Source organism: Hakea prostrata, chromosome 7 (genome assembly GCF_041222555.1).
Source record: "Hakea prostrata isolate BN-2017 chromosome 7, UWA_Hpros_2, whole genome shotgun sequence".
Lineage (NCBI taxonomy): Eukaryota > Viridiplantae > Streptophyta > Magnoliopsida > Proteales > Proteaceae > Hakea > Hakea prostrata.
The window spans coordinates 1526442-1543290 of NC_142606.1; the positions used below are offsets into that span (position 1 = coordinate 1526442).

A 16849-nucleotide genomic window follows, 5' to 3' on the forward strand; every position below is an offset into this window, starting at 1 on the left:
GGTTCGACCAAGATTTATTGTTTACCTGGTTCAGTCTGATTCGTTTTCTCTTCTTCTTCTTGAAGTCCCAAAAGCTGGAGAGACGAAGCAAGTAGCAGCAGCGATGGTGTTTCTTCTCTTTCTTCTCTTCTTCTTTCCTTTTCTTCCTGGTCTTCCCTAATCGAACCCACTGTAGTGCAGTGGGTACTGAAGAACAGAGGAAAAAAAAGGAGATGGGTTGCGAGGGTTTGCGATGGGTGCAGTGGAACTGAAGAACCGAAAAAAACAGAATTGTGGGTTGCGAGGGTTTGCGATGGGTGCAGATGCAGCGGTGATGGTATGCCAGAAAAAAACAATGGGTGAAAAAAAATTCAGGGAATTTTGATGGCTTCTGGCTCGATAAGAGATGCGGCGGTGATGGTATAAGCGTGGTTCCTCTTCTCTTCTTCTTTCCCTCCTTTTTCTTGTTCTTGCGAGTGGCAGATTTCCGTCCAAAATCGAAGAATCGATAGGTGCAGAAAATTTCTGAATTTGAATATCTGCGATAGTTGCAGAAAAAAAGAGGAATTTGAATGTCTGCGATAGTTGCAGAAAAATCCTGCGATGGTTGTAGAAAAAGTTCTGCAATTGTTGCAAAAGAAAGAGCTCTACGATGGTATTACAGTTGCAGAAAATTCCTGCGATGGTTGCAGAAAATTCTGCAACTGCGATGGGTTTTATGGTAGCAGAAGAAAGAGAAAATCTGCAAAAAATCTGCGATGGGTTTTGCAGAAGGAAAAAATTCTTCAATCGAACTTAGGCTTTGATGCCATGTTGAAAGAAACGATTGTAGTAGAATGGCTTATTGATCCATGATCTCAAGCCCTTTATTTATAATAAAGTGGAAAGTAGACTATTACAAGGAATAGAAGTTTACATGAATGCAAACTCTAATTTAACTCCTATACAAACTCTTATTAGACTCCTAATAGAATCCAACAAATATGTAGTACTGCCTCGTCATTATATGGATCAGCATTGCAACTTGATGGATTAAGATACCGAATGGTACAATCCCGTTTTGAATCAGGTTAGCAATCTACTGTTTGTGATAACAATCATAACATTTCATAAAGAGAAGAAATTCAAGGCTCTCTTGTCAATTCAAGAATACACAAATACAACTCATCATGGATCCATTATTAGCAACGTCAGCAATCTCTATATAGAGTTAAAATTAATGAATTTTGAATAACAAGAGTTCACATTACAATAACAAGTGCAGAGAGCATGAAAACAGCAGGGTAGGTAAAATTTTAATCATCATATAGATGACAATGCAAAAAAGAGAACTTCAGCTTCTAACCTTTTTGACATTTCTAGATGATACTAGAGGTCTGGCCGAATCATGGATGCATACAAGCTGTGAGGTACCGTTGATTGCCTGCTCAAGTACAGAAGATAATTTTTTTTTTAGTGCACGGTAAGTATACAAAATCTCCCGAAGCTCTACGGTACATTTGTCCCACATATCAACGCTAAAATGAAAGATTAGATTTAGTAATCAATGTCTGGAAACAAGATATCAATTGCAACAAAAACCACAGCCTCATCTCAACTTACTGGGAAGTCAACTTTGTCGATCCAAACAAAATGAGTTACATATAAACAAAAAAGGGATTTTTTTTTTTTTTTGGGAGGGTTGGGGGAGAATTTAAAGAGATGGGAGTTAAGATAAGAAACAAAAAGAAAAACTGAAAAAAGGACAAGTTAAAGAAAGAGGCAAGAGGGGCAGCCCAGCAAGTCGGGAGAACTTAAGCTAAATAGGGTCTTCTAAATATATCCTTGCCCTCAAATAGTTTCTACTTCTATCCGAGCTCATACAGTTGAAAATCTGAATGGCTTCTTTCTTAAATGATGTCAGCCCAATTGGCTTATGTGAAACCTTGTAATCTCAAGTTGTTTTTCCTAGCCATCAATAGTCTTTCCCTAGAGAGGACTCCCAAGTATCTGACAATACAGTACATAGCACCCAAGTACCACTTAACGAGTATGCATAGGTTAACTCATCACTAAAACTTAGGTAAGTCATAGACAAATACATTTCCTCACTGGCCTCTGGCACTTTCCCACATCAACAAGAAAGGGACCACAGTTTTCTCCGAGTATGACATTCCTACTCAAGAGATGAACTTCCTGGTTTGCAGCCCAACATATCCATTCCTTTCCACAAATCACAAACTAACTTGAGACATGTTGATCCCTTTTTGGACCTTGAGACTTCAGATCCAAAAGAAAAAGAGAACTTTAAGGGGGCCAGAATTTTCAATCTTAGTTTTTCATCAGATAGGGGTTCAACCTAGCTATTTTGGCTCTGTCATCTCCAATCAATACAATATCATCAACATAGACAATAAGAGTTGTAGTAGTCCATTACATCACGTAAATAAGGTGAAAACAGCTTGACTTGGGAATGGTCATTCTCAAGAGTAGCATGCCTGAATCAATCAAATCAAGCTTCTGGAGATAGATAGACTATAATGGGGTTGATTGTGTAACCGGTGAGTGAGGTCACCACCAGGATGGCTACACCAACAGCAGTTTCAGATATGGGTTGTTGGGGATGGGGGAGAACCATTCTAGCATTGTCAAATCAAGGTGGAGGCGAACAGTTTCAGGAAGGCATTAGAGCACAAGACCACCAGAGATTTCCACTATCATGGTGGCCATGAATACTTCTAAGATATATAAAGGACACATACTTTTTCAAGGTTTGGCAGGCAACTTACAGCCCATGGGCTGCACTAAGGTTATCCAGCAGACTGGGTAGTTTGCAGTTTCAGACTCAGCCCAGACCTGTATGCATATAATAGTATGAACCTTTCTTTTGAAACATAAGAACATCCATTTTGGATCCATAATCTACAAAATAGAGGATCTTTTGCGGTTGTTAAAGATACAACTATTCCTTATCGGAGTAATCTATGTTGGAAATTGACCTCAACCCTCGCCATTTGAAACCTTATTCCCAATCCGTCAAAATTAGATGAGGTGCTTTTGGTCCTTTTCTGAAGACTCCCAAAAGGGTTTTCCTTTGGATGACAAGAAGGTCAAGAACCCTGTCCTTCCTTGTTCCATAACTATTATTGTGACATCTTTCTCTAACCTTCATATACTTCAACCCTTTTCACTCTAATGTCCTAGCAAGAAATAACAATTATGTACCTTTCCTCCCCTATATAATACAAAGCTTACTCATCAGAAAAAAGAAAAGGGGGTTTGTTGAAATCCCATGGCACCTAGCTTATTTACTATAGATATGGAAGCTTGAGATGACCGAATGACTTTTTGAAGCTGAGACAGAATCAATCAAGCCTAATCTAGGAGCTCTGGATGAGTTTGGTTCCTAACTAGGATTGCATTTTAACAACGTTAACTCTATTTATCTTAGGGGGCCTCATCCAATCTACCAGATTGCAACTTTTGGAATTAATGAGACTCAATGAAATCAAGATGCCTATTAGGTATCACAGGGTACCTCTTACTTCAGGAACTTTGTCTCTAGTGCATTGTGCTCCCATTCTAAAGAAGGTGGGAAAGAGGCTTGAAAGATGGAAAGCAAGATTTTTTTCATTTGCTGGACGACTTCAGCTTCTGTCCTCAGTGTTACAATGGAGCTACATATACTGGTCTGGGATCTTTGCCTGCCTGTTTTTGTCCCTCTAAAGCTGAGTCCATATTTGGAAACTTCTTATTAACAGGTCCATCCCTCGAGAGAAAATTGCACTAATTTTCATAGGAAGACTTTTGCAAGACAGAGTGAAGGAGGGCTGGGAATTTGGCGGGTAAAGGATATGACTGCGGCCAGCATCATCAAACAAATTTGGTGGAGCGCTCAAAAAAAGACTAACATTTGGGTGAAATGAGTCTATAGGAAGTACTTGAAGCATTTGGTGAGTTGCCACTCCAACCCACCCTTCCTGGGTGTGGAGGTAAGTGTTGCAGTACATGGATAAAGTTGAGCCTCTTGACAAAAAGGTTTAGCGACAGAATTAGACATGCAGTTGGCAACCCAATGGATGGCAAGGGCTGACCGATTCATAAGAAATGGAGAGTGGATACCACGTACAGCTTTATCCTTTGGAGGGAGCTTTACAGCACCAAGAAGCTGCATCATGCTCAATTGGAATTGATTGTTTGAAATAAAAATGCCAGTGGCCAATTTGCAATAAAGTCAGCTTGGGAACTATAAGAAGGAAATCAGTCAAGGTGACCTGGAGGGAAGCTATTTGGTTCTCAGCTGACATACCTGAACACTCATTTACTGCTTTGGAGGTGCCTCACGATGCCTTGCCAACTATAGACAAACTGATCAAAAGAACCATGCAAGTGAGACCTCACTGCAGTCCATGCTGGACAGGGATGAAAAGTAAGGATCATCTCTTTTTTGGGGTATTTGGCTCCTCTCCTTGGAAGTGATCTCCCAATGAGTGCCCAATTAGTTATAGGATTCAGCCATGTGTAATATTATAATCCAAAGATACTCATTGGATTTACACTAGCCCTTGGATTACAATATTCGACGTGGCAAAATTTATAACCCACTGGGAGCTTCCTCGAAGGAGAGGAGCCAAACCTTTTCTTGAATGCAGCTTTGGGTGATGGTATGGAATGGTATCTTTCACAAATTATCAAACAATGGGAGGACACGGCAGATGCTTTAGTTGCTGCACTATGGGTTCACAATTTTTCATAGAAGGGATGAGTATATGGACAGTAGGGAAGCATGGTTTTTCATGCTACCACCTACCACATTTGGATGGAAAGAAAATTCAGAATCTTCAGAAATAAAACTTGGACTAATGATCAGGTGGTGCCAGCAATTTTGGACAATGTAGCAGCCAAACGTGGGGCTTTAGTTCTAAAGGGAGAGCAAAGTGCTGAAAATTGGAAAGTAGCTATCCAATGGACTACTAAGATCCCAATATCAAGTTCAAGGTTAGCACAAATATGGCTATCTTGCATTTTGATGTAGGTCTAGCAAATTCATATGCAACCATTTGGTTGCCTGATTCGAGAAGAAGAGGGCAAACCAGTCATGAAATATGCAGGAAGAGGGCAGGAGCTATTCGGTACTCCCTATGGAGATGTTTGCTGTGTATAGAGGAGTCCAACACTGTCTTGGAAGAGGTTTGATGGAGGTGTCAATTAGATCAGACCCTAAACTGGCAGTTGACATGGAAGGTGTAGGGAATTAAAGAACAAATCCCAAGGAAGATCTTTATGCTCAACAGGAAGGAGGTAGTCCATGTGTGGAGCAAAACCAGCCAACAGACTTCATGACCGGTGTTCAGCTGGTGGATATATAGCTGACTTGGAAGCCGGGGGATATCCCTATTGAGCTAATGGACATCAAGTGGAAGGATGCTAAGATGCAAACTTCCTATAGACTGTAAGAGGAGTTGAATTTTGTTTGGATAATGGGTAGAAGGGGTATGCCCTGCTTGGAGGGCAGTATGTTTTCCTCAATACAGAAAACCAACTGTAAAAAAATAAATAACAACTAATTTATTAAAAAAAAAGTCGAAGACTATCTCCTCATGCATTGGATACCCATACAAAACCTATGGAAAGATTCGTACTAGTAAGTGCATGTGTTGTTGACTCGCTTTCTCCGAACATTTATCTCTTTGGTTCATCTATAAATTTTTTTCTGATCATCATCCCAAGGAAAGTTCAGTCACAATGAAACTACTAATTTAGAGGCAAGAGCAAAGCTCTAAACAAAAGATCAAACAGAGCTACTTGGCCCCTTCCTATATTTATCAAACTAAACCAATTCATTAATTAGGGTGAGTAAAAGGGGGAAAGGGATGCTTAAAGATAGATCATTTTCAAGATTGATAATTAACTGAGAACAAATAATGGAAGTAGGAGGGGGCAAAATTTCTACTAGTAACTCAAAACAAAGAAACCATATGCACCTGAAGTCCATTAAACACAGAATCTTGTCTCTCCTTTCCAGGCAGAGCATATTTAAGGGCTACAAAAATCTGCTCCTTGATATCTGTAAATACATACAAACAAAAGCAAAGACTCAAAGGGGAGCATAATGCTCGTAACAACATACATTCAAAATTTTTGGACAAACTACAAAGGGAAAACACTAGTACAAGCAATACCTATTTCAACTGTGCAAAAAGAAAATCTCTCACAAATAAATGTGCACAATTGTTGGAGTAATTGAGATGAACAAGAGATCCTTTACAAACCTTCAAAAATATATTTGTACGAGGGATCACAAACAACAACAATTTCTTTCACTTCAACCATGCTTGAGAAGGTAGAGAAGCTGCAAAGAAACCTCATCATTGATTTTCAAAGCACTGGGGAATTATACCAATAATTAAACCAAAAAAAAAAAAAGGGAACCTAAGGTCAATTTTGGGCAGAGGAACCTAAGGTTAATTTTGGGCAGGCATTAACAAGGTTTCAAGGATTCAGTTTCAAAATTACCCAGGTTGAAACTGAAATATACTACCAAAATACAGAGTCCATTTAGGTAAAAACCCTAAGAATTGAAGAGCCCTCCATTTGTATCCCATTATTTTGAACACAGTCAAAACTAAAATTGGTCAACAAAATTTCAACATTTAGAGTGAAATTTCAAATGGTGGACATTACTGTAACAAATAGGCTTACGTGCAGAGGATTCAACCCCATACAGTGGGTTCCATCTGCAAGACTTTCTACAGCAATGCTTAACTTTACTCGTTAACTGGAACCAAAAAATTTGTGGACCACTTGCCACACTCTTTTTTCTGATTATTCAGAAGGGATAACTGCATCAGACAGTAGTAACAGTTTATATCAAATATAGATTCAGGAGGCAGGATATAGGACCCAATGAATGCCATTGCAACCATGCAACAGCATGCCATTGATACAGAGCCATCGGACTAGATCCATCTGACTTAAGTTTGCCCATAGTCAAATTACCTTAAAATTTCTTGACAAATGCAGGAAAAACCCAGTGGTTTGTCATTACCTATATAAAGCAATTGGTTGGCCCAACAACGGAAGATATTGCTTTGGCATGCTCGCCTATTTACACCAACAGATAAACACCATCATCTATCAGAACAGACACTAGTATACCTAATCAATGGAAGATGTAAAAATTCAATGCTCCATCAGCATTGGGTAGAGGTCATAAATTTGAGGTGTCAAGACAACGAGAAAAAATCAATATAAATACAATACCCATAAGAAGAATACTTGCCGACCATAACCTGCGTTTCATTCGGTCATACATCGCAAACAAGAAAAATAAAATAATCCAATGCCGATAACATACATCCAAATGAAATTAATTGTTCTGCGTAAGAACTGTAGCAAGGAAATCACCCATTATTTTTCTTCTCCTTCTAGCTAGGTAGCATAGAAATAAACTATTAAGCTTAAGAACTGTAGCCAAAATCAAATCTTTACGCACCCAGAAATGTAAATGGTTACCGAAATTTCAAGAACAATAACCACTTCATTTTTCTTTGGTACACAATAATCACTTCATTATTTGTTAAAAATACTAAAGCATTAAAGAGTGAAATCACCAAGCATTTGCATACCCTATTGTCTTAAAGAAAGCATATGAAAGGGTCCTTAGAAAGATCTTTTGTTAGGCCTGGACAAAAGGAGTCTCGAACTGATAATTTGACATGGCAGACAGTGTATCCGAATCAGCATTAACATAGGGCTACTTGGAGATGGAAAAGTAAGATGAAAATAACAGCAGATTTGCTGTATTCTCACACCAGCTAAAGATGGATCAACGAGGCGTTTAGAGGAGGTTCTAAAGCTCTTTTTGTAATTTCTAGGGCGGGGAGGTGTTGAATAATCAATGAAATCAAAATACAAGAACTCCCCAGGAAAACAGGTAGAAAGCGGATGCAAACGATAACTTGTTTCTGACATCAAAGACTACAATGGCCAAAAATTTGCTGGAAAGATCTAATCTTGGAGGTCCATCTTCTATGAGTATGCATGAACCAGACATGGTAAAGAGTGGCACCATGTCACACTGGAGCCACGAGCATGGCTAATGTCCTATAGATGGGTTTTTCTTTGTTTCTTTTCCCCCCAGAAGGGAGCTGAATAAATGATTTAATTACTGAAAGGAATGGGGAAAAAAGAGAAGGGGTCAGAAGGAAGAGCAAACAATCACTACAACGATAGCCAAAAACTAGGCCAGGCCTAGTAGGGGGAAGAGACAACAGCCTTAAAAAAACCTAAATCAACAAATCATTACTGCATGGAATAATGGGGGAGAGGAGCCACCAACCAAAGCCAAATACAACAAAGTGCTCAAACCAGGATCCAGAATTCTGCAACAAAGAGCACAATCTCCAATATTCATACTCAAGATTGACTCTTCCAACAATTGGACAAGGAATAGGCAATATAGGGACAATGTTAGGGATGTGGAAGAAGGCTGGAGTCGCACTGCCAGAAAAACATGAAGGAAGTTAAGTAGGGACCCAAAGGGAGACAAATGCAAGGAGGGTAGTGCACTTGATGGGCAAGGGGAGACCGTTTCAGCGTCTAGGAGAGAAGACTACCCCAGGATTGTGTTTAACTAGTGGCAAGCAAGGCGAATGGGCCGGAAGAAGGGATAATCAGGCTCGTGAAGGGCATGTGGGACGGGATAGGGAGATAGGCCTGGTTTAATAGATGGGTCATACTGAGAATAAAGCCAAGTCAGGGTAAAGATGGTTGGGTTAGCCTGAGAGTTAAGGGTTTGGATCAGTTTGGTGATTAGGATATACCAGGATTATGGATTGTAAATAGTTAAGAAAAAAAAACAATAGGAAACGACTGAACTTTGAAATCTTAAGGAGTGGTCCACTTAAATGTTGGAGCTCCTACTTCATTAACTATATTTAATGACATAAGAAACCACTACAGTAGCAAGAAATTATAAACGCCCAAACTACCCGACCTAGACCGTGGTAGTAAAACAGTAAAACCTATTCTAACATGGGTGATGGGCCAGGTCTAGGGATAGGGAAGGGAGTGGAAATAAAAGCGCTGGGTTAAGCAAAAAGGTGGGAGAGCTCAAGGCAGAGGACCAAGAGGGGGTAGGGTGGTTTTGGAGAGGCACAAGCAACGTCCCAGGCCTGTGACCAAGTTGGGACAAGATGTCGCAAGTGGCAACAGTCATAGATGAAGGCAATGCAGCAGTAGTAGTATAGTAACAGCAGCAGGCGTAAACACGAGTTGTAGCAGTGGAAGCAGTCAAGCAGGCAAAGAAAGTGGTGGCAGTAGTGGCAGTCGGAGGACAAAAGGGCGAAGTTATGGCTGCCACTGAAGCACCAGTAGCAAGATCGATCGGGACTAGAGGGTCCGGCACAGAGTTCATAAATGAATCAAGAAGCCAAGAAGCTAGAGGTTGTTGAGGATGGCCTGGTAATGTAGAACCAGCCCAAAATTAGGTTCTCTTTCCTAAGATTATAGGTATCGGGCCTCCATTGGATGGGTATTCCTCTGTAATCGGCCAACTTAATGGACTTAAAACATTTGTACAGAGGTCAAGTACGAAAATTACCTACACTTGGTTTTGTTTTTGTCTAGTCCATAGTAAAGTCTATGCGTATTATTAAATTAGTCCTTATTAGCTGATGCATGTTATTCACTTAGTACTTGTTGAGGCTGATGTATGTCACTTAATTAGTCCTTATTAGAGTTGATAGGGTGTCCATCTAAGGTTTGAACTGTAAAACCAGAGTCCAAATGGAACTTCTAATTTCAGTTCAAATCAGTTATAGTTAGTTTCTAATTCAGTCAAGTAGTTAAAAGTCCACATAGGACTTCCAATTTATTAGAATTTCATTATCTGTAAGGCTATAAAAGCCAACCATCCCATGTTATTACTTACAGTTTTATGATTGATAATATTCAGCTTTTCAGCTCAGCCTGTGTTTTGGTCCATCAACTTCCAGCTTTGGTAAGGAATTCTCCAACGTGTACTGTTAGGGTCACTTGTGAAGCCAAGCAAGGTTTCCTCTATGGATGTGTATTCAGCCTTCACTAAGTCATTCCACCTCCTCCAAAAGATTAAACAAGGCTCATGCATCAAAGTAAGTGGCCAGCTCTCAGCCAGCATATCTAATCCCCTTTCCTCTCGCTTTTCCTAACTATAACTTTTGGACTTCCTAAAACCCTACAAACTAGAAACACCATATTTACCAATTTAGCCATCCAAACCCAACCAGACTTTTGAGGATTATATCCCTATATCATCATTTGCCATCCTTCCAAGGTTCAACACATTCTAACAAGAAGAACCCTAGAAAGATCAAGCACTAATACCTAGCCCTAATTCGAACTTCAAACTAAGGTCAGTTTAATTAAATCTTGGAAGAACTGCCCCTCATTCAATTGAGGCTGCATAACCTGGCAGCGAAGGACATATGACTGAGGCAGAGCAGAGCCATGACCAGAGCAAGGGACCAGGATCATCACAGGAACAGGAGCATGGATCCTGCCAGTGGATGAACCTGACGCTGTTTGTTCCCTTAGACAACATTAGCAACAGAAGTGTTGCTTCCAACCTGATGTAGCCCTGGGTTATAGGGCCTAGAGGATCTTTTCTAAGAAAGCAGCAGGCAGGCTAGGGTTCAAAACCTTGTTGTCTGGGTAAAAATCTTAGAGGACAGCAGCAATTTAGGACTTGTAGCTCTGCTGTTCAGGTCTGGAATTCAAGGATAGCAACTAATCTTCTCAGTATTCTCACAAAATCCAAGTCTCCTCGCTGGCTTGTTCCTCTTCACTTCCCACACTTGTTGGGTTGCTTTCTGCAATAAAATCTTCCAGGACTTGAGCCTTTATTGCCAGCCTAGGGCAAAATTCGATCTAGTACCCAATCAACTCGACCGCCCATGTCACCATGCATCCGACCAAGTCAGGCATGCGCCTAGAAATAGAGACTTAGCTTGCGTGACACTACTACTAAAGCCAAGGGTTGTCTATCAATTTCCGAAGACCGGGTCTCAGCATCCAATAGTACATGGCTGACAAAGTAAATAGGGTTCTGCACAATTCTGTCTTCTTTTACTAATACCACACTTACAGTTGTTGGGGAAGTCGCTGGGTACACGAACAAGTCTTCCCCAAGAGTACGCAGGGCAAGTATTGGAGGTGTCCCGAGCTTCTCCTTCAACATCTCAAATGCCTGCTGGCACTTCTCAGTCCACAGAGCTTCTTTTGCCTTGTCCAGTGCCTGCAAGGCCTTAAAGAAAGGCAGACATCTATCTCCTGCTCCGACTATGAGCCTATTCAATGCCACAACTTGCCTGATCAAGCACCGTATATCCCAAACTGTGTTCAGGGATTGCATATCGATTAATGCCTTGATCTTCTCCAGATTGGCCTCAATTCCTCTCTGAGACACCATAAATTCGAGGAACTTTCCTGAGGAAACCCAAATGCACATTTCTCTAGGTTCTCAATTAGTATTTCTAAACTACATCGAAAACATCTTCTAAGTCGACCAAATATCATCTACATAAACTTCCATGTTCCTCCCGATCTGGTCCTCGAATATCTTTTTCATTGTTCTTTGGTAGGTCACCCCTACATTCTTCAGCCTGAATGGGATCACTTTGTAATAATAACTTTCTTGGTTGGTCATGAATGTTGAATGTTGTGTCTTTCTTGTCCATCGGGTCCATGAGGATTTGGTTGTATCCCAAATAAGTGTCCATAAAACTTAGCAACTCATGTCCAACCGTCGCAATGCTCAAGATATCTATCCGAAGAAGCGGGTAACAATCCTTCGCATGCCTTGTTGAGATCCGTGTAATTGGTGCACATTCTCCACTTTCCATTTGCTTTTTTTATCATCACAACATTTGCCAACCAGGTCGAGCACTCGACTGGCTCAATGAACCAAACTGTTCTACCTTCTCAACTTCCATCATGATTATCTCGTGCTTTTCAAGGGAAAAATTTTGCCTTCTCCGTATGACCGGAATTGCATCACCTCTAATCCATAACTTATGCTCGGCCACCTCCTGCCAATCCTGAGCATATCTTCGGTTGAGCAAGCAAACACATCTAGGATACATTACAAGAACTTAATCAATTATCTCTTGAACTCCTCAAGCTGTTCTAGCCTAATCATTGTGTTTAGATGCAGTGGTACCCGTTCAAGTTTCTCAAACAGCTCCTCTCTTTGCATCAACTCCTCTTCACAATAGTCTTGAACACAAACCGTTGTGGTACTGCCTAACCTTTTGGATTTTCTCTTCTACATCAAATAGTTAGCATAACACGGCCGAGACACTTTCTAATCAGGTGTGCATTCCCCAACCCGGCTTTTGCTGAAAACTTGAGCTTCATATGCTTCAGGGACACCACAGCTCCTGAAGCGCTAAGTGTAGGTCTCCCCAGTATTACATTTTACATGGACAGGTCCTGGACAACCATAAGGTGGACTGAAGCACCGCATCCCTTGGTGACATCCCGATCCTAAGGTCGAGCAACATAGTGCCTTGCCACTGCTGAAGACCTGGCGAACCCGTATAGACGGGTCCCACAAGGTGTTATCATTTCATCTTCTAGCTTTAACTTCTTGAATTCTTTATAGGATAGAATATCGGCTAATGACCCCGTATCTACTAGAACACGGTACACTTCCCGGTTGCCAAGCTTTACCTTAATGACTATGGCGTCATCATGCGGAGTGGTTATTCCTTTGAGATCTTCATCTATGAATGTGATAAGGTCGGGACAAAGATCACTTCTCTGTTTCCTAGGTAAGTGCATCGATCCCACGAACTAGGCTTTTTGCTTGGCCTTCTTGATCGACTCCACTGGCCCTCCCAAGATTGTGTAGATATGTGTCTCTTCCCGATCATCCTTCTTTTCGGGTCTTTTTTATGCCGGTTATGGGCTTCTTGATCTCTACCTCTTCCGTTCCTTGGCCGGGAACTTCTCTCGACCTCATCCTGACCTTCGCACAAACTGCGCAAGCGGTCCTTCTTGGATAAGTTTCTCAATCCACCTTCAAGTTTCTACAATCATCCATGTGGTGGCCATAATCCTTATGGAACTGACAGTAATTGTTCATGTTCCGATCTTTCAATCGGGAATGAAGCTTGCCCGACCACTTAAGGATCTTCTTATTTCATATCAGCATCAGGATCTCTGAAAACTTGGTACTCAGACGAGTGCAGGTTTCTTGTTCGGATGACCTATTACTCCCTCAACCATTCTTGTTGCCTTTTCCCCCAGCACTGAAATGCCTGCCCTAGTCTCCATTGGTCTCCTTATCCTTTCCCCCGTTGGTGGTTCCTCGCAGGGCTTGGTTCCTCGCAGGGCTTCAAATACTTCAGAGAAAACAGCTTGTTTCTAGCACCGCTTGAGTAGAGCTGCATAAGTTTTGGGTTTCTCTTGGAGCAATGATTCCATAAGTCGGGGACGTGTAATGCCACTCCACAGGGCACTATACGCCACCTGATCACCTAAGACTTCGATCTCAATCACCACTTTGTCCAACCAGACAAGATAGTCCCAGATTGACTCGTTCCTCCCGTCTGACGGCGAAGAGACTATCTGCAGTCTTTTTGCTGCCGAATCCACTCAGGAAGCGGGCTATGAATTCCTCCCGAGTTCCCAAAAGTTCTGAATGGATCCCAGTTTCAAAATGCAGAACCACTTAATGGTTGGGCCTTTAAGTGAGGCGGTAAAGCTCAGCACAGCAGCTCGTCTTCGACCAATCATGGCCATTACAGATTTGAAGTATCTGATGTGATCCGCCATCGAATAAAACTGGATATAGAAAGAGCAACAACGTCTGAACATAGGTAAAATAACTGTAATCAGAATAGGAAGAAATATTTACACCCATTCGTTTCCCCTTTCCACCAGCCAGAAGAACGACCGACACACTTCTTTCTTTGACACTCCCTGCATTCTGCTTTTTCACCAAGTCGAGAAAGATAACTTAGGCACACGGAAGGAGAAGTACACGACAATGACACAAAAGCAAAACGAACCGAAACATTCTCTATTAGACCCTCTTTTTATCTAATGTCTAACCTGGATGTTCTCTCTGGATGTCGCAGAGCAGGTGATTCTCGCCTTTTTGCACAGTTCAGTTTTCCACCCTGAAAGACAAATTGAATAATATATAATATAGAAACATAAGAAGGATCAGGATTCGCAAAACCGGAGCAATGTGCTCTTGTTTTTATGACTTCCCGTTTTTTCATACAAATCTTATGGAATTGATCATGATGATAATATGCGGAAGAAATGTCTTGACGGGAGCGGAAAGAAGAATACTCGAGTCTCGCGCTGGAACGTGAAAATCGGACCGCAGAAACTGAGAGAAGATGTTTGACCGAAATGGAAATGAGTTGGCATTGGCTTGGGGGTTCGCAACGAGAGGCAGTGACGGAAGCGAAGAAGCAAATTGTAGCGCCATTAAAATGAAATATGCTTTTCCCTTCTAAGTCGAACTAGATAACAATAGTTACTTTCGGCAAATAATCGGACAGGGTTTTGAACAAAAAAGAAGATGATAAGACAGGGAGAGAGAACTTGGGGACAGGTCGATCGGATCGAATAGCAAAACTATGACTTTTATCTTTTCCTAGCAGAGTCTCTCGCGTGCAAATGCACGTGAAATTTTGTCTAGATTAGGCAGAAAAAATTGCCCATAAAATTCTATTAATTTGACATCTTTTGAAATAATCTTATTTTCTAATTCTCTTTAAAATGAAGGATTGATAATAAAGCTTTCCAAAGTAATTCTCTTTAAATTCTATTAATTTGACATCTTTTTTTGAAGTAATCTTATTTTTTAATTCTCTTTATTTATAATGAAGGATTGATAAAGCTTTCCAAAGTAATTCTCTTTAAACTCTATTAATTTGACATCTTTTAAAGTAATCTTATTTTCTAATTCTCTTTATAATGAAGGATTGATATAGCTTTCCAAAGTACCTGAAGTATGAGAGTTGAAGAACAAAATGATGAGAGTTGGGGAACAAAGAGACTAAGAAAGAGACTCAGACATTCTCTTTGCATTGATTAGCAATTTTTGTGTGCGTGAGAGATATGTTGAATTATTTTTCTTTTCCTTTTTGGTAAATGATAGGAGTGCAAGTTTGGCCCTGACGGCCTTGACCGAATCTGGATCCTCACCCCGTCGGGGTAGCACAGTGCTACCCGACGGGTTCTTGACCACACAAAACGTGGGGCCCACGGGTAAAATTTAAATTTTTTTTTTTTTTCTAAAAAGTGTTTTTCACCGTGGGCCCTCTTGCTTTGTGTGGTCAGAAACCGTCGAGGGAGCTGATCCGGACTCGCCTTGACCTGCCCTAAGCCCGAATAAGGTTTGCGCTCAATATTTTGGCCCTAAGGACAGGATAGAACCAAAATATTCTAGCTCTAACTAGGGCCAAGGGTGAGCTTGGAATTACTCTTTGGCTCATCTAACTTGTCCCGACTACACCTATAAATGGATAGCCGAAATCCGCCTCCGCATTCGTATTCGTTTAAGGGTGTCCGTATCCGAAAATTTTCTTACTGGAAAATATTTGTATCCGTCCGTTAAGCAATGGGATTCGGATAATTGCTTATCGGATCGAATAATATCCGAATAAAAAATTATCCGGATAGAGTAAAGTATCCAACATTTTTTTTCTCTAAAAATGGATGATAATCGAATTCAAAAACCGGTATCGGATAATCGAAAATAAAAAATTATTCGGTTAAAATAAAGTATTAAACATTTTTCACAAAAAAGAGCTAATAATTAAATTCGGATACCAAGAATCGGTAACAGGAAATTGTAAATAGAAAAAAAAAAAAAAAAAAAAAAAAGACAATCACAATCAATATTCAGATAGTTTATCGGTCGGATTATTATCGAATATCCGATAAAATTCCGGATTCGAATTCGGATGCCTTCTCTAAGTTTCTACTGGATTCGGATTCAGATAGCGGTTTTGTTAATCAGATTCGGATACTGATGTATCCGAACAGAATCCGATCCGCTTACAGGTCTAATCCCGACCAGTCTCTAATATTTTGCCTTGACCCTTGGCCCTGACAATCCCAGTCCCAATTTTTTCCATGATGCTTGATCTCAATGAATACGAACAAGAACAATGATAGGGTCAATCAAGGTCAAAGCCAAACATAGGATCAATCAGGGCTAGGGACAAGGCCAAGTATAAGGCCAATCAGGACGAACCAGGGCTAGGGCCAATCAAGGCTAGCGACAGGGTCATTGAAGAGTTGATGGCACCATTTACTACTGATCTTTGATATCCTCATTGTAAGTTGCAAAGAGTACAAGAGTAGGGTTAAACACTAGGGTAAGCACTACCGCCTCTAGTCTAATGCCATATCTAGCCTGCTTTTTTTTTTTTTTAAATAATAGCATTTGCCAACTGCACATTGTTTGTTAATGTGTACTTGCATGTAAATGCTTGTCTGCTATAGAAGAAGTTTTATTTTTGGGATTTCTCTTAAAATGTTAGTGTACCAACTAGAATACCACAAATAATTAATTGATGTTTATAACTTTATATCCGCCTTTTTTTTTCTTCTTCATTTTTGGGGGAGGTAGAAATTGATATTTATTTATGTAGTAGGGACACTGTATACCCTGTTGTCAGATTTCTTGCTTTGTCCCATGTAGATCGATTTCATATCCCAGTCTTCAAGGGAAGCAACATTGGCATGTTTTCTAGTTACCAAATTGATTCAATTAATTTCATTAAGAATTAATCTCATGGCATGAGGCTTTCACAACCCATTTTCAGTCTTGAAGCTGAACAGAGCACCAGTCTTAAGAATCTTGAATCAACTAAAGATG

General features: G+C 40.5%; 1 protein-coding gene across 7 annotated transcripts in view; it reads right to left on the bottom strand.

Annotated features, from left to right (window-relative positions):
* LOC149008841 (2-C-methyl-D-erythritol 4-phosphate cytidylyltransferase, chloroplastic-like) overlaps positions 1-14591 on the bottom strand; it is a 56071-nt gene extending 41480 nt beyond the window's left edge. For 3 of the 7 annotated variants that reach the window (XR_016174704.1, XM_089163869.1, XM_089163872.1), the window contains exons 1-5: positions 11087-13849; positions 7007-7062; positions 6231-6310; positions 5943-6025; positions 1325-1402 (exon numbers count right to left, since the gene is read on the bottom strand). Coding sequence is in view for 5 of the 7 variants with exons in the window: in XM_089163869.1 (XP_089019995.1) it covers positions 1325-1402; positions 5943-6025; positions 6231-6310; positions 7007-7062; positions 11087-11449 (660 nt within the window). In the remaining 2 variants the exon portion in view is untranslated. The other 4 variants (XM_089163870.1, XR_016174705.1, XM_089163868.1 and 1 more) reach the window with 4 other exon arrangements.
* Between the last annotated feature and the right edge of the window lie 2258 nt (positions 14592-16849).